General features: G+C 37.1%; 1 protein-coding gene across 5 annotated transcripts in view; it reads right to left on the bottom strand.

Moving 5' to 3' along the window:
- Positions 1 to 4,208: 4,208 nt before the first annotated feature.
- Positions 4,209 to 18,637, bottom strand: part of METTL8 (methyltransferase like 8) — a 42,028-nt gene continuing 27,599 nt past the window's right edge. For 3 of the 5 annotated variants that reach the window (XR_005932748.1, XM_030016750.2, XM_030016746.2), the window contains one exon: positions 18,208 to 18,456. Coding sequence is in view for 1 of the 5 variants with exons in the window: in XM_030016750.2 (XP_029872610.1) it covers positions 18,413 to 18,456 (44 nt within the window). In the remaining 4 variants the exon portion in view is untranslated. Of the gene's footprint in view, positions 4,455 to 12,319; positions 13,890 to 16,634; positions 16,761 to 18,207; positions 18,457 to 18,637 lie in introns of those variants that run through there. The other 2 variants (XR_005932747.1, XR_005932746.1) reach the window with 2 other exon arrangements.

Genomic DNA, 18,637 nt, shown 5'->3' with positions numbered 1-18,637 from the left:
TTCTTAATTTTAATCTGGGTTTATTTAAACAGAAGAAATAGCTATGATTTTCAACAAGAAACAAAAGTGATACATGAAATACAGAAAAACAATTCACAGAAAAACTGTGAATGAAGCTCTGTCAGCACCTCAGGGTTATGATGGTATCATAAACCACACAAGAGCTTTTCTCCTGTGCTTAAGATGCTGTCATCAGAAACCTTCTGTGTTTATCCATGGTAGCCTTAGGTATCACTGTTACTGGTACTTAAGATAATATCAAGCTATGCACATGGCACAGAGGCACGAAGTGTCAAGCTATAGTTACAGTTGATCTGATGACACTTTCATCCTGAGAGCCAATGCAATCCCTTTTAAAGAAACAAAAACATAATTTGTGTTGAAGTCTTCATGACTACTGTTAAACTTATAGATTATTTCTAAGAGTTACTTTTAAAAAATAGATATTTCTTTTTCCATTTTTCATAACTACCAAGAAGGCCTCTTCCAATTATCTAAGCATGAAAAAAATTCTGTTTGGGAATAACATTTTAAAATATTTATTTAAAATTACTTTCCTAGAACTCTAAAATGGTTATGTTTTCAGACCAAGCTTGTAGTTTACAAAACATACATAGCATAAGAGGGTTTTTCATGTGTTCCAACTGACCAATCAAGAAAAGAATCCAATTCCTACTACTGGCCTGCAGTGGGATAAAGGGAAACAAGTTGGTAAACCACAGACATCTGGTTCAAAATATGGGATGAGCGGCCACAGGCCATAACATGTTCTATATTACCAAGATCCCCATCAAAAAGTCTGATCAACCTTTCCAAAATAGTGTGAATTATCAGAACTACACTAAATGGTAATTTATCCAAGATCAATGTAATTCTTACGTTTGGCTCTCCCATTTCTGTAGACAGGCATGTTTAATTCTGTGTGTGTTTCCCAGATGCTGCAAGATGAAAAGGACCTGAGAAGGAATTTACTGAACTAGCAAGACAAGAAAGCAAAATGCCCATTGCTTCAGTTGGTGCATGACATTCGTAAGGCAACTGAGGAGATTAGCTTTAATTTCCAGTCTTAACGCACAATTGCGTGCCAGATTTTTACAATGCAAAAATGCGAGCGGGAGGATATTGCAGGAACACTGACACATACCAATGACTCCCTTTTCATTTTCTGGATTGGATTTTTGATTGTCCTGCATGCCAAAATGTAGGCCTTTCTCCCCCTTTCCAACCTTGTTTAAAGCACACAGAAGAGATACGAACTATATAATGTAAGAATTAGCGTAACTGTTTGGGAAATATTGAGAAGAATGTACAATGGTTGTGCCTGTGAAAGTAAGTTCTTATGCATGCAAAAAACCAAATGTATACAACCAGCTGTGCAGTTTCTACCTACAAAGTGAAAATTTGTGCCTATAAATACATGTTTTTGTGGGTGCAATGTCTGTAGAATTGCTTCTTTTTAAACCAGCTCAAATTGAAATTGAATTTTAGGCCTTCCCATCTTTCCACCCCTCTGGTATAATACTGCATATAGAATGAATGGCATCATAAGGGAATTTGTTTGTATCTCATCTCTTTTTCACCAAATTGTATTCCCAGACTGTTCCCAGCAGCTGTTCATCTAATTCATCAGCAAGAATCATAGAATATATTCAACACGATTCTACTGCTTTCATTTGGCCCCTTCGGAGAAGCAGAGGAAAAGTAGAGAAGCAGTAGAGGTAAGAATGCAATACATGAACATGTAGGAAAACACAAAATTCCTACAGTCCTACAACACAGTTAGACCTTAGTTATAGGCAAAACCCCACAAACTGCCCTTTGATGTGTTAATTGAAATCTAGCTTTCCACATGGTCCCATTTTCTTCTCAACATAAGGGACACTAGCTGCTCTTGAGAAAGAAAAAAAATTAAATGCCTGTCATATAGTTTTTCCTTGCTTACTTCAAGAGCAAAGGGTTAAGACAGGCATTGAAAAAGCATCCAAGGGATTAGATAAACAAATAAAAATGCTTATGTATGTGTATATGTGCGTATGATAAGACAATTCCTAGACATCTTTCTCTCTCCCCTTGCTGCAACACAGACAAAAGATGGTGTCAAGCCTGTTAGGCCTCCTCCCCTTCTCTTCTGCTGCAGCTTTCAGTAGGCACAATGCTTATTAGTACCACAACAAACAGGGATTTTGTAGTTCAAGTGAATCACATCTTCCGGGGTGTAATCAAGGGCTAAATCAAAAAAAAAGGTCATAAGTTAAGGACTCAAACTGCAAACCAACCCAGAAAGTAACAGCTGATACTAAAACATGCCACAGTATGCAGAGATGACATTGACTCTTACCTGCACCTAATCAAAGAAGCTCAAAGATGAAACCAGACACATTCATCTCCTGCTTGTAATTTGCTCTGTGGCAGTCCAGAAGTGTTTCATAGAAGTATTAACAATCACAAAAACTACAGATGGAAAAGAATTCTGCACATCCTTCAGTCAATGCAGGATTTATCGTTTTGTATTCTTCACTCCTTGGTTCAGTATCAAACACTGGTGGGTTTTAGTGGTGGATCTGCAGTCCAGTAGCTCTCAGTACACTGGAGTATTCTTCATTATGGTCTGGCAACGTTAGCTTTGCTGATTTTTCTAGAAGGCAGAAGAAGTTTTTTTGCTGCACTCTCTCATTAGCATCCTAATTCTCCAATAAATATGAAGAGGGTTGGATTCATTATTCTTGCCAATTTTAGCAGGAAGCAGTTACTGTCCACTAATAATAAATATTTATATTTGCAGAGTTGTTTTCTCTGTTATGTTACATCTTGACCCATAGCTGTTCTTTTCACAAACAATCCATTTTTGTTGCATATTTGTAAAAGTCAGTACCAGTATGCAGATACTGTAGCATATTTGGAGGATGTCCTGTTGCTGTCTGGATAGATGTGCAATTTAAGTCCTCCATTATGACCTTATTTTGAGATATCCTCTATATCCCATCTATGCTATATTTCAATCCCCCCTTTTTAGAACGTCTCCAATTTGTTGGCCCCATTCTGGTAATGAAGTGTCTCTAACTGAATGCTTTCAGTCTGGTCTGACAGGTGTATGCCAGGATGAATCTAGTATCATAGTTCATATATTAGAGAAAAAGATCAAAACTGCATCCTCCGCAACACTGATTAAGGGACAGCTTGAATCCATAAGGTATTTCAGGGCATACTGCTAAAGACATTGCCTGTAAGAACAGGAAAATTGAATCTATTGCACATAGTATAAAAAGCCAAATACTGGAAATACTCAGCACGTAGCCTGAAACACACTAGTGTGAAATGAGGCAATGAAGTGGTCTCACTGTGCCAAGCTGACTATCTCAGGGTAGTGACATCTAATACCACAATGCAGAACTTTGCCCAGTCTTGAATAAAACTTCCAGTACTTTCAGACCTAAAAGGACTCTGTCACCTTACACTACTGTTATACTTCCTTCTGGTTTGATATACATCAGATTTTTTCACTTCATTTTTGGAAATTATTCAGTAAAATCCTTTTCTTCCCTTCTTAAGTTCTCTCTACCATGTGCACACATTTCTTCAGGAGTTTTCCTATTTGCAATCAAGAAAGCTCAAGTTTCTCAGGGAGGATCATTGCAAAGAAATTCCAGGGCCAGCTTGAGTATGAGTCTTGTTTTACCATTTACAGTGACAGAAGAATTCCCTAACATAGACAACAGCCACTGTTGAGCTTAAAGCTACAAGGCACCACTTGATCTGAGAGTCAGCTGATTTTAAGTGTGCAATCAAATACAGGCAGGGAAAAAACTGACTGACATGTCAGAGCCTCCTTAGTTTGGAAGAAGATATTACACAGTACACTGAAGCACCCATTATGGCTGCCATTGCTGCATATATGTATAAGCTCAGCAGAAGGTGATCTCCATCGCTCTGGCAGGAGGCACCCAGACACTATTCAGAGAAAGAACAAGTGCCTCCATGTCATTAATCGAGCTGAGAGAAGCAATCAGAAGTACAAAGTAGAGATCCAATTTCATAGGGAGAGACTGAATTAAATTTCGGACTACTCTAACAAGTATCTGGGGAGCTGCAGGAAACTATTATGCAATATAATTTTATCTACAGGATTCATTCTCATGCAAACACATCAAGGAGTTACTTTCTTAGCTGACATCTAAACAGCCCTATCAAAAAGGGTCTGCTAGTCTTACCTGGAAGATATGTAGCAACAGTCTTTAATCCATGACTTGTAGGCAACACACTGGCCAAAGACCCTCTGTAATGTTGCTGATGTCCACAACACACTACCTACTGAGCAGTGGATCAGTGAAGACTGGGATCCCAATCAAGAGCCTTTTTCCTTCTTTCATAAGGTGCAAGATACCTCCCAAAAGTGCGTGCATGACAACATCTGCTTTACAAATGGCAAGACCTGAGGATAGGCAGCTAATACAGAACTAGATAGAACCAAAAAAGAGAGCTGAAAAATTAAACGGTGCCTGAAGGGCTTTAAAAACTTACTTAGTTATAAATGGTGTGCTTTATTAATAAAAATCAAAGAAGCTTTACCACATCTGACATTCTTTGATGAGTTTCAAAAAAATCACAAAAAAACAAATGCTAACCACAGTTCCACAAAGAATCCCAACTCATCCTGAGTCTACCTCATTCAGGTACAAAGAAAATAATCTTATACAAACCTGTAAAGCTGGTGACTAACATTAATACACTGCTCGACAGGATGCTCGCAGCAGCTATTATTGGCTATGGATGTCATTCAATGTTATCCTCTTTCTATGCTATTGCATTGATGATGTGCTGGCAGAGGCTGTGTTTTATACATTAGCTTTCCTAGGAAAGCACAACTGCACCTTAGGGGTAAAATTGTGATCCTACTGAAGTCAGTGGCAAAGCTCTCATTGTTATAAATAGGGCTAGAATTTCACATTACAAGTTATTGTATGGAGAGATGTACTAATCCTTTATTCCTCATCTGTCTCTCTAGGGAAAACTTATTCTCACTTTTGCAAAATCTTATATAAGACTCAATGCCAACACATAAAAGAGTGTATCTATCAGACCTGACCACTAAAAGACTATGCATCTCATTTTCTGCCTTCCAAAGATAGATTCACCATTCATATTCAACTGTCATAGAAACAACAGTGAAAGCAATGCCTGTCTCAGATGATGGGATTCAGTCAAGGTTTAAGGATCCCAGGGAAGCATAGGGAACATAGTTTGCTGTCAGATATATCAAGTGTATTTGTTATTCATGTACTTAATAAAGCTCACAGACCTCAGGAACACCCAAAATATTTGTTTCATTGCCAACAAAATTTAACCTTAAAGCACTAAATCAGTCATAAGGCTTATACAGACAACTCTGTTTACAATTTGCATTTTTTTCACAGAAAGTCCTACCCAATTTTCCTATCAGACAAGTCTACTTCAGGTAGTAAGGGTAAGTGCCTAATAACACACAGGGCTTTTTTAGCTGCTTGCATGCTAACAACTAATACAACTGTGCCTAGCTTTTTATTTTAAATGGAGACTACCTGCTTCCCATAATAATGGTCCTTCATTAGAGGACATATTCCATCATGATTTCTATGATACCTACCCAAGTTCCCAATGGGAGTTGTACTTTGGATAATAAATGTAACTTCTTTGTTCCATACAGATTTTGGGCCAATTCTATCTCCTTTTCACTTATTCCAGTCACTATTTTGATCTTCTTTTTGATGATAGTACCACAATACACTCATAAATTCATATGCCAAGTTATTAAAAAGCAAAAAAAAAAAATCCAAAGAAGTTATAAAATATCCTGTAAAACTTGTTCGACATCAGGTTTTTAGATCCGCAGGGCTAAAGGATAATCCATAGCCAATTGCACATACTCATTTATTTATAACATTATTTAGAGGCAAACAAAATAGTAGCAAGACATTTCTGCACATTAGTTTCTATTTTTTATTCTATTTTTTATGTATTTCTGTATTGTTTCCTGACCACGTCTCAGGCATGCATAAAGCAATACAACTGCTGTCTATGCAGTTCTAAGATTTTTATCTGCATGGAGCTGGGAAGGAGCAAGTCAGCTTGCTTTGTTTTGGAATTTTTGTTTTACACACACGTGCACACAAATATGGGTAGTTATGCTGGAGCACACAACATTAAAGAAATGTTCCTTTTCTGTAGCTTCTGAGACAGAGCTGAACCATGTCCAAAGAGAACTCTGTTCTCACACAGTCAAGCTTTGCTATTACTGTGGAAAGAGCCGTTGTTCTAGATGACCCATGTTTTATTTCTGAACTTTAGCAGATCCCTTAAATACCCCAAAGCTCATTCTTGGAGTGCCTAGAGATAATACAGCAGGATACTGATGCTGATTTATTATTCTTTGAACAGGCAGAGCAAGGAACAGAAGACAAATGGGCAGTATCCTCCATCTCTGAGAATACACAGCATTCTTCTATGCTTCTATGTGAGTCTTAAGTACCAAAGTTACTGCTATGCATGTTATCATATCACTCTAACCCAACCATGAGCTAACAATGACTGAGATGAGATTATTATTCACCAGTATGGGACAATTTCTTAGACAGCCTCACAACCAATTACAGTCAAGCAGCTGTACTGAACTCCAGGATTGCAGCCAGGCCCTTTTTGCTGATGTAACAGGTACAAAATATCCAGATTGTTTGAGAATACTTTGTTTATATGTGGCTTTAGTGGTCCTTTATGATGGTGGTTATCCATGGGTCTTGTTATTTGGTCCTGATCCCCAGCAATGACAAACTGTTTACAGGATAGCTTCTTAGGATGGGATTCAACAATCTGAAAGCAAAGTCTAGATAGGTTTTTTGGAGAAAAAAAGTTACGATTTCTCTTTTATAGAACCTTTCACTTTTCAGTACTGTCATTCCAAACTCTAGCCCTTCTACCTTCATGTGGTAAAGGGTAAAAGTAACCCTTTTGGCAAGGAATGCTGTGGGGCAGTGGAAGAAAAAGTCCATCTGGGGACCAGGACACCAATAACTGAGGCTAGCACACATTCAGAATAACTCAGGAGATCCCAGACTCTGGCTCAAAAGAGCAATTGCACTGTTATTACAAAGTTCCCATAAAGAGAGTGTGAATGCAGAGTTCACAAAGACATTAGCTTTTTCCTGCTTTACAGGATCATAACTAAACTGTCACCCTCCCTTAATACAAGCAAGTAGTTACTGCTATGAATAAACTCAGAAATGCTACTTACAATCTTATGTGTCTAATGTTGGGTATATTAAGTATAATATTAAATCCCTAATCCCTGTAAGTGATTATGGGTATTTTTCCACACAGCACTTCCTGAATGTAATTGACAAATTAGATTCATGTCTGATTTCAACATGATTTTGCTTTTGCTTAAAAATCACAAACAAATCCCAAAACATTACAGGTCTCAAAAACCTTGTTAAATACTACCTCGTCCATACAGACTTTGTACAAGATACTTGCGAGATCTACACAAAAATGCTGAAATGGAAAGGGACTGAAATAGGCATATTACATAGAGGTCCCACATACACAGTGAGATTTCTCTTACACTTCTGATACAGTTTTCTGTCTGACCCCCAGGGCAAACTTCTCATGTCCACTATCTGCAGGAAGAATTTACTGTCAACATATACTGTACACTAGAGGAAAAAAAATGAGCTCAGACCACATTCACACCAAACCCACAGCTCCTTAAGACACTCATTTTCAAAATATTTTTGTTCAGTAACATGAGCTTTGTTTCCAGTTTCTTTATGGCAGGTCAGTAAAATCAAAATGAAGGCAGGCTTGCTAACCACTCAAAGCACTTGCCTTCTTTTTAATTTCTCCTGGGAATGAAAAGTGTATTCAGCTTTTCCTCCTTTGGCACTACACTGCCCTCATGGAAGATTACTGAAACATGAATTTGTGAAGGCTGTTTCAAGCAGAAGCATGTTCCTATGTATAGGAATGATGTTAATTCCTGTCACTCTGAACATCCAAGCGAGATTGTTGTTAAAGCTGCTTCTAAAGGACCAAGGGAATTTGTGCCATTCAGTTCAATGACTTTCATCACCTCTATTAGACTAAACATAAATGTAATATAGCCAAGCCAGATTCCAAAGGTTAGTCTTTCATTTAGGCAAAGTACTGGAGATGCAAAAGCTGTGCAGCATTTACAGAAATCTAACATGGATTCAATAAACCAATTGAACACGAAAGGAACATCCTTTCTAAATGCAAATTATTCAGGTGCGATTTGAGTTCCTTAAAGGTTACTCTTCAGTTCCCTCTCTCTGTCTAATAAATGAGAACACAGAACAGCTTAGTTTCCTTTTTCAAAATTCTTTGTATTAAGTCATCCTGCTGCTTCTATTACAGGCCTTTTCTATAAGGAGCAGATACAGGACAGAAACAGTCCAGAGTCTGTGATTGCTGAACACCAACATTAATCTTTTACTAAAGCACTTCTGAGAACTGAAAAACTAATTTTAAAAAGCGAGTCTGACAATGCAGCAATGCCCAGACATACTTAAGCTGCAGGATTTTCTCCTTCCTTTTCGTTTTGCCAAAAGATTCCACATTTTCCTATCTGGAAGAGTAAAACCACAAATACGAAGAAGGTCCTAGAAAAAACAGCCCAACAATACTTGATATTAAACTGATCAAAGTGTCAACAGATCTACCTGAACTGGTATGCACAATAGCTGCAGATCTATGAAATTTCTTTATGATGAGATCGTGTCTTGAGTGAAGTTAGTGGCAAAACTTTTACTTGGTTCCTGTGGGTCAGAACAATATTTGTTATATCAATTTTGAGCTAGGGTCTTAGGAATTGTGGTAAAGAAAACTATTATGTTATATTAAAAATGTCATATTAGAGATGCTCTTTACAAGAGGCGCTATAATTGTGTATAAAATAAACGCTACATAATAGTAGCCACTGACTGGGAAGCTGTTGTGGGCCCTTCATGGCATTGGCACATTCATTAGAGAAACCCACAAGTATATTTTATATACAAAATGTGCATTTTGTATGGAAATTTAATTTCACCACAACTCACATAGCCGTATCTTCTGAATTAACAGCAATGACTGAAACTTAAGGGTCTTCAGATGAAGAAAAAGGCTGAATGAAAATGGCATTGAATTCCACAAGAAAACAAAAGCCAAATGATACTACTGGGAATTACTGCTACCTCCTGAGGTAGGTATCTCACTGAGATTACTGAGGGTGTATCTCACTGTTAAAGACACAGGGAGGTGACTTCCACTGGAGAAAAGAAGCACTAGCAGTTTTGTGAATACAGGAAATATTTTGCATTTTCCAAGTTTCTTTTTATACAAGATTCAAATGAAACATAGCAACTGGTCACACAATGTTAGATTTTAAGCTGGAATCATGGCTATATTTTAGACAATCACTAAGTTGCATTTCATATCTCTGTCTCATCTCAGCTACATTCTGTATTTTTTAATTGTACCAAGGTCTCATCCATTATATATTAACGGTAGCACACATGAAATAGCTAGTGTTTTGAATGTTGTGGGTGTAAAATAGACAAATAACAGTAAGAAGTTCAATTAAGAAAAACAGACACATTCTGGTTTTGATCCTGAGCAAAGACAGCACCCAAAATAGAGAATTATAATAAAGACTGGTAATAAAGTCGCAAATCAATACCTTCAGCATACCATGTGTAACTGAAAGCAGGATTCAGTCCTCTCCAAAGAACACATTAGAAAGTCCCACATAAAGGGCTAGATAATATAACATTTACTGATTTTCCTCCTAGTGGAATAAAACAGAACTTGCTTGCTTTCTTTGTATCTACCACAGGCAGCAGAAATACACTTGTAGGTCACATACTAGGCATTGGACCCCAGAGATCTTGACTCCATCTACAAACTGCTGAGAAATTCCAAGAATTTAGCAGGTGTTGCAGAACAACAGATGAGAAGTCTATGGCTAGAGGCAGGCTAGTAACAGTACCTTTTAAGACAAGTGCCACTGCAGTCCTCTGCCCTAGTTTAATGAGAAAAAGATTCTTCTCATCATCCTGCTGTAGTATTGTCAAGAAATCCCCTTTTGTTGTAAAATTGTCCGTCTTAGTCTTACACCAGTTGGAAGGAAACTGATAAAACTGGTTTTGAGCTAGAAACAAATAAAAAAATAGTCATTTCAAATTTTAACGTAAGTTGCTAACTCATTGTGGTTTTGTAACTCACACATGGCTGACTAAATTTTAAAACCTCAAACTTTGTGTGTTTTAAGTTCTCATAGAAAATGAGGGCACAGTCTCATTTTGAAGCTCACATAATAAAGTGATGACTTTTTTTTTGACTAACCAATCAGTCGCACATGAACTGCTCCTGTACAAAAGCACTGCATGTTGGATGCAATGACTAGTACTCTGTCGCTTAACATAGCTACGGTTTTTTTGCACACTGTTAAGAAGTTCTGTTCCCAGCTATTTCACCTACAAAAAAATGGCTCTTGAAACACACTATAGGTACTCACAATGAAAGTTTGATACAAAGTTTATAGAAAAAAACTATTTTCCCTCAAAACAGTCTTTCTTCTGCTGCTATCCACTTGCTAGATATCCTTCCCTTAATTCAAAATCACCAAGAGTTTTACCTACCTGGACTGTAATCTATCTAAATAATGAAGCATTTGCTTCACTTAAAGCAGAGCCAGGCACTGGCGCAGCCCTGGGCCATACCTGGCCTGCCAGAACAATACCCATCAGACCTCACAGCTCATTCAAGGACTCACCTTCCTGGAAGACCTTGGTAGCTGGGTGGGGAGATGGCACCTATGCTGCACATGCTCCACAGCAGCAGATCCATGCAGAGAGAACCAGGAGTGAGTCACGGCACCCGGCAGGCGCAATGGCTGAAGCCTGTGCTGGCAGAGAGTTGCGTCGCCACTGGCAGCAATGTATGTGTTTAGCCAAACTGACATAATTGTTGACCAGACAGGATTTCTCCCTTCCCACCCCACATTTTCAGGTGGCAAAGCACTCAGCAAGCATTTCTTCAGCTAGGATCTATGCAGAAGGCACAGAATGCTGTCAAAATAAAACACTGAATCACCAACGTAAAACCTCGCTTTTTAAAGAAGGAGCTCCTACTATATAATACTGGATTATACAAATTTATCTACAGTGAAAGTGAAAACGCCTTTTTGTAATTCTGATTCTCTGTCACAGCATTTTGAATGTCAAAGTTCCCAAACAAACAAACCAAAGTGTACAGAAGCTCATCAGAAATAAAAAAAAAACACCAACCCATGTACTGAATGGTGGTATAATATGCCAACTGCAAAGGTAAGTTAGTACAAATCTTCTCTGATAATATTTATTCAGAGAACTGACAATTTCCAGGCAGACTCCCACAAACTCACACTCCTTACTCCCTGAATAATAGCTAAAACCCAATTGAAGAGTAAAAATTCACCCTTTCTAAGGCTTAACCTAAGCTTCCTTCCTTAAGTTGCTTTTCTGTTCCCTCCCCCAAAGTCTACTTGTTCTACCTCCTCTGCACAGAGTGAGAGCACACAAGCTACCCTGAGTTTTGATGCCTAGCAGAGACTGAAACTTGCCACTCTATATTTCTTTTAATATTTTTTAAAATTTTAATTAATTAATTTATGTTTGTCATAAGAGCTATGATTTTCAAAAGTACGTGTAATACAGGCACAGGTTTGGTTCTGGTACAAGCACTGTTAAGAATGAAATCATTCAGGTAGGTCACCAAAGCTGCATACGAGTGTCCACTGTTCCCAGATTAGGGCTTTAAACATTCACCTCTATATTTAGAAACCTAAAACCAAATGGCCAACTTTCCTGATGACTCAGCACCCATACTGACTGCAGAAGAATGTGGATCCCCAGCAGGCCCCTTGTATAAAAGTGCTTAGAAAGTCCAAACGTGAACATTATGGCTCATACACTTTTCCAGACCAAAACCTGAAAGTCCATTAATAACTTTTCTTTTACTTCTCATCCCATACTACCATCGGTTTTTAGGAAGAACTTCTAAGCATGCAACCTTTCTTTTTTACCTTATGTTAAATGCCTCTTTAAAGAATTTCTTTTTTCTCATGCCTGGATTTTTTTTTAATTGGATGCCTGCCAATTTCCATTTCTCTACCTCCCAGCCTGCTGATGTTCTCTATGCTCTCGTTTTATTTTTATACACACACACACACATATATGTATGTATATAATCTAAGCCCTTTAGGCTTCTCTTTGGCAATAACTGTTTTGTTGTGGTTTTGTTTTTAAAAAAAAAAAAAAAAAATCAGTGAAATACTTAGCAGCACTCTCAGAGAGATAAAAAAGGTCGCTCTAGTCTCCTTGGGGAAAGTTTGCATGTTCATTGCTGATCTCGCCTAGTAAGCTGGGGATGAAAACCAAGAGGCCTGAAGCTGTCACTGTTCATGTAGTTACATGTGGAGATTTATGTTAAACTTTGTATTTATTCACTTTATGAATACAAATAGTAATACTTAGATAATGTAAGTAATATGTAAGTAATACTTACATTCCACTTAGGAATCTCCAAAAGCTTTATTAACATAAATCAGAAAGTAGGGTAGCTGGAAACAAGAACGTGAAAATGATATGAAGTATCACAAACATACATATAGTATACCTCTACTTAAAAAAATGCTGGTAACAGAGCAGATAAAACTGTCCCATTCTTGATCTCCCAGATGGCAGGAAAACCCACTGGAAACAACACTCAGTTAATATTTACCTGCATTATCATCAGCAATTTGTGGCTTTCAAAGAGCGTTATTACGTTTGTTTTCTTTTTTAATCTGATGGTCTGATTTAGGAAAAGGAGAATAAACAATTGTGAAAAAAATGGAAGCCCAAGGCATAATGTAAGTCTAAATTATACTGCTTTACTGGTACTTCCTTAGAAACACATATCAATATGCAAAATCTTTTGGTAATGGAATAACACAAGTTCTTTGAAATCTAAAAAGATAGGGAAACATAAATATACATATTCACCTCCTGAGAATGCATTTTAAAAGCCTTTTTTTCCTTTATTGTTTTTTTCAATCTTCACAAATTTTGTTATTTTGGACTTCAAAGGACTGTTAAGTTTAAGAATAGGCATACTTTCTCACAGGTACTTTCTCAAGTATTTGAGAGAGAAACACAGCAAAAATGAACGTCTTAAGCGTTTTATTGTAAATCACTTATCTTAATCAACCATGCTTATCTGGTTGGTTGTCAAGTTTCATAATACTTACTACCCATTAGAGAATGTTGTAGGATAAAAAATTCTGAACATCCTACACTAAAATATAAACACAGGTATGTCAGCATCTTAAAGCCAAACAAAATTTCAGACCTTAACCAAAGTAAGAGTAGTGAACAAAACTACTGTCTCTGTGCAATTGATTTTGAATTCAATTTTTTAATGATTAATGTAGATGTTCTTCCTGACAGAATATTTTTGTACCTCTATGTTTGTATTTTTATTTTTACAAGGAATATTAGGCACCAGTTAATCTGGATTCTAACTGTAAACAACTAATCTATATCCTGAAGCAACTCCATAGAGTTTAAGAGTCTTCTGGACTTGCATTGACATAAACTACATTGGGAATCTGGGTCAAAGATACAAAGATTTTTTTTCTTTCAGATTTAACCCTGAGGCCTTTTAGTAACATTAATTGTTTCAAAGTAAAATAAATATTTACTATTTCTGTTACTCTGCCTCAAGCCAATTGATGCAAGAAGAAAAGAGTGTGGTTTAGTAGTTTGTTAAATATCTTAAGTGATATAATAATACTTACATGCTTTGCAGACTGTGTGTCATGCAGTTTCCTTTTTCATCGGCTTTCATTTGTTATTAAAATAAGTACATGCAAAATAAAAAGAAACTAAACCCAAGGTTCTTGTTGATTATATCGATTCCTTGTAAACTTCAGTAAAATAAAACATAGACTTATTGCCAGTGTGATTTTGTTCTTCTCTCTTCGTATAAGCTAGCTCAGACTGTTTCCAATTTAAAATATAGACCTTATTTCAGAGTTTGGTAACTTTCACCAAGTATTTATTCAACTCACTAACGTTCACTCTTGAATAATAAGATGGAATGTTTATCTAAAATAAGGTTATAAGTGTGTTTGTCATAATTTTTATCTCAAAGCAAGTCATGCTCAGTGACAATCACAGCTTTGTCACACCTTCTTTTACTAACACAAACATCTTTGGTTGTTAGATCACAAAAATTTAAAAAGGATTAAATGATTGATTTTGAACAGCATTGTGTATCATCTTTGGGTTTAGCTCAGCCCCTGTTTAAACAGGCTTAGCATTGTCATTGAGAATTACACCCATTTATGCCAGGGATTAACATGCCAGGGTCTGTCTCTGTGAAATCACAGCTCCATTCTAAAGATGCAGCTTCTTGCCACTGTTAGTTTCTCTTCATTTTAAGTAAATGCACATTTAACTACAGGCTGCACTGGTAGTTTGTGGGGATGGAGATTAAACCTGAAGTGAGCGCAGAAGATTCAACTCTGCTCCACTTCAGAGTAAAAACTGTTTCTCAGGATTGTCACCCACATGCAAGTGCTGGAGTGCAAACCTCCTCCTTGAAATGCCTCACGCTGCCTTTTCACTTCTCCACCCACCACTCTTTCTCATCCTCTCACTGTTGAGTGTAATCAATGTCATTGGAAACTAAGCTGCCCGATTCCTCAGAATGACATCTGACTACTGTGCTTAACGGGGTATGCAGCAGAGCCATTAAAAATGGCAAAGCTTTTCCTAGTGTACAGTAAAAGACTAGTGGTAGGTTCGAATTCTCTAAGCCCATCTGCTAAATCCTATGCTGCACAACAACCCTTTTATTCAAGTTCAAAGATGCAGCTCCTCCATTTAAAGAGCACTTGTTATTTGGGAGGAAATGGAGGCTAGAGTGTGCCTGACAGTAAAGCAAGAAAAAAAAAAAGAATGTTGGCTCTGCAATGAAACCCTCCAATATAGCCAGTCTGACCCAAGCATAATTAATCAATTGTATGCTCTTTTAGCAAACCAATTACTTTTATTCTTTGGCTTTTGGGTTGCCCAAATGCCAGTTTACAGTGATATTGTTGTACGTGACAGGAAAGTGTGGTAAGACTGATGTCTCTCTCCCTCTCTCTCAGGCACTGTACTGAATTTGTCATTCTATATAAAATACTAACTGCTGTATGATTGCTACAGGACTACATGTTGTCATGCCAATTAGTAAGTACTCTATTTTTCTACTTTTTTCCCTTCTATCTTTTCTTAATTTGGTAAACTGTGCCTACTAGACCCATTTTATATTCAGGTTTATTCTCCATCTCTACTGCTGAGCAACGTTAGGATCTCACAAAAGGTAATGGGAAAGGTTGTAGGATTGTTGGTGGTTTTTACTGGAGGCATTTTAAAATATTAAATATTAAATATGCATATTTTCCCTTTCACACATATAAGAATAAAAATGGAAAAATCTAATATTAAACGCATTTTTGGTAACTGACCGGTCTTTTAGCCTTGTGAACATCATGATTCCTTGCGTTTTTATAGGGCACACTATATATTTATCAATGTAGGTTTGTTGCCTACCAGCTTGGCTAATTTACTTTGCTTTTTGTACCATGTAAAGGAATAAACTAGACCTTCTAAATACTAAAACATGATGTTATATACCATCCTCACATTTCTATCATTCATTTCCCTTACCTCCCTTCATAGGAAACTTTTTCTTGTCTCTAGGAATTTGCACCATTTATTTCTACTGCATCTTTTTTCTAGCTGAACACGACACATTACGGCGAAGACTATACACTGGATTTAATGCCGTAGCTATAGAGCATTCTATTTTTACATCACATTTATAACTACATAGCATTCTATTTTTGCATAATTTTTATAAATTTTAACATGTTGGTTGTTTTTATAACTAGCAGCATACACCAAGTCTGTGTTTTTAATGAACTTAAGTGTTCACTTAGTATCAATACACAGGAATGCTCAGATTATTCTTTAAGCATTTATTAAATTGTATATGTCATCAGTGGGTTTTAGCCATCATTAAACTAATTCACTTGCTTTCTTAATCTTTCATGTTCCCTTCAAAATTGTAGTAACGTGATCAATAAAACATCCTCTGAAAATGGGACTATCTTGTTGCTAACTCCTTTTTCACAGTAACAATTGGCAAGATACCTTTGGCTAACATTAAGTACACGAAGCTTCATAACACGGCTATTAGGTTTAATATTCTTGATGATGTACATTATACCTCAAATAACCTAAATTTTCAGCCTCTTGCATGAGTGCTCCTCTGCAACCATGAGAGTGTTTTAAAATAATAAACGTATTCCTTCTCTAAACTGTTGTAATCCCAGATAAAGCCTAAAGATTATTCTGCTATTTTTCTTTTAAATTGTATTTCTAGTTCATACAAATTCATTTAAGTTCTGTTGAACAGATGCAAGTATAACAGAAACTGAGATTGGGAGGCACTTCAAGGTGATAATCTGCAGATATGGTCTTGATTTAAATGGGACAGCATCAGAACATATGGAGTAAATTTAATTGTCCTACCTTGATTGAACACAATCAGGATGCAGACACTTCTGTTACTCTTTTGTATTTGCTTCCCAGGAGGTTAGGAGTGTAGCTTCTGTCACTGTAGAGTTCTACTTGAAAGAAGGTAAAAAACATTGTTCCCTAAGGAAAAAGCAAAAGCAGGTGCATCATAAACCTGCCTGCACTGTTGCAAACACGCGTATAGCACATATAAACTACAACAAATGAAACAGTCCATCTTTGTAATAAATTGAAATACATTGTGCACATACGGATGAAAGACAAAGCCTATAATATTCCACTAAGATGTGAAAATACAGTACCACTTGGGAGAAAAAAATCTTTGAAGATAGGTCTTTCCACCTCCAATCCTTACCCCAGTTTCTGTTTACCCAGGTTTCACCCTATTTCTGTGACAGATCAGTCCCCTTTTTCTTCTTGCCTCCTCCATTTCATTTCACTCACTTCTAGGCCCAGTGTCCTCACCCTGTCATATTGTCTCCTGTTATACATCTTCTCCCTATATGGTGCCCATGGTGTTCTGTTCCTCAGTTCCCTGTTCAGTTCTGCATCTCATTCTTCTTGGTCAGTCCATCCAAGCTTCCTTCTTACCCCAGTTCCAGAGGAAACACCCACTCCTTCTCTTGTCTGCCTTTGAGCTGCATCTTCATCTTCCTCCCCTCCTGCCTGTATAGCTTGCTTTCAAAACAGGCAACTTCTTCTTTTAGTTGCTTTGTACTAGCAAAGGGTGGAAGATGGTCACTGGACAGAGGAGTTCCCTTCTCAGCTCAGAGCCCAGTCCAGGCATGACCTATATGCCTAACCTGCTAAGATGCCCAGGACAACCCATGTAGTTCTTACTGACTATACACTAACTGTAATTGCATTTAGCAGACTTAGACTTCTACAATTTCCGGCTGATTCTCAAGAGGAGGGCAACTGGCACATAACTGATGTAAAAGAACCCTCATGTCCAATCTTTGTTCCAAAGATGGAAAGAAGTTTACATATACTGAAAGGCAAAGTGACCTGTATTATTAAAAATAGCAATGTTTAATATTTTTATAATATGTAAATATGGTCTATTTCCAAGGTTGTTCAACCACCCATTATGAAGACGCTCTATGAAGAAGAAATGGTTTATGTATGAACTATCTACTATTATCACTGCCATTAAAAACAGCATACCCTAAGGTATATTTTGCTTAAAATAATTACAAAATACAGCCAATACCACTACATTAATTTAGCATCTATACAATTCATTGCATTCACACAAAAAGAAAAAGCAATCTGTTCTGTACAGAAGGAAATAAAACTCTCTTGCTTCGATCCTAGAAATAACCGAGCGTGCTGGTTTTGGCTAGGATAGAGTTAATTTTCTTCTTAATTTTCTTCTTAAACCATAACACCCAGCCAGCAAACTTTACTGCAAATGTTTGTATATATAGCTCCTGTGGAAAGTGCTGAATTTTCTACTATGCCCAGGAAAAAGAGGAAATGAGGCATATGTCAACAGATCAAAGAGCACACCAGAGCACTGAATAAAGATCAGACCATCAATCAAAATGAAGTAGCAAAATTTGTGTTAAGTGATTTCCACTAGTGTTTAATACAAATTTCAGGATGGTTTGTTACAAATTTTTAGTCATTATTAAACATCAGAATCTGCAGATTAGCCAAGTCACAAGCAACAGACAAGCAAAAGGACAAAACAAGAAACTTTTCCCTAGTGTCACTAGAGTTCCTGCTGTCTCCCCGTCTGCCCTGCATTTTGGTTGTCCTCTTCAGATTCAGTGGATTTGTAGATATGGCACAACCACCTGCCTTGGTTTTGCTGGAAAAAAACCCAACATTTTTTATATGAGTTAATTGTTATTGACTAGATACTTCAGAATTAGTGTAGCAAAAACAGTTGGTCACTTTCTTTACTTTATAACTGTCTTGTACCTGCTTAAAAACTAAGCAAGGTCTAAACCAGCAAGTACCATTCTCATGTATCCCTCTACATAAATGTA

Source organism: Aquila chrysaetos, chromosome 6 (assembly GCF_900496995.4).
Source record: "Aquila chrysaetos chrysaetos chromosome 6, bAquChr1.4, whole genome shotgun sequence".
NCBI classification, from domain to species: Eukaryota; Metazoa; Chordata; class Aves; order Accipitriformes; family Accipitridae; genus Aquila; species Aquila chrysaetos.
Note: the sequence above shows the minus strand (reverse complement) of the source record. Positions and strands in the feature narration are given on the sequence as shown.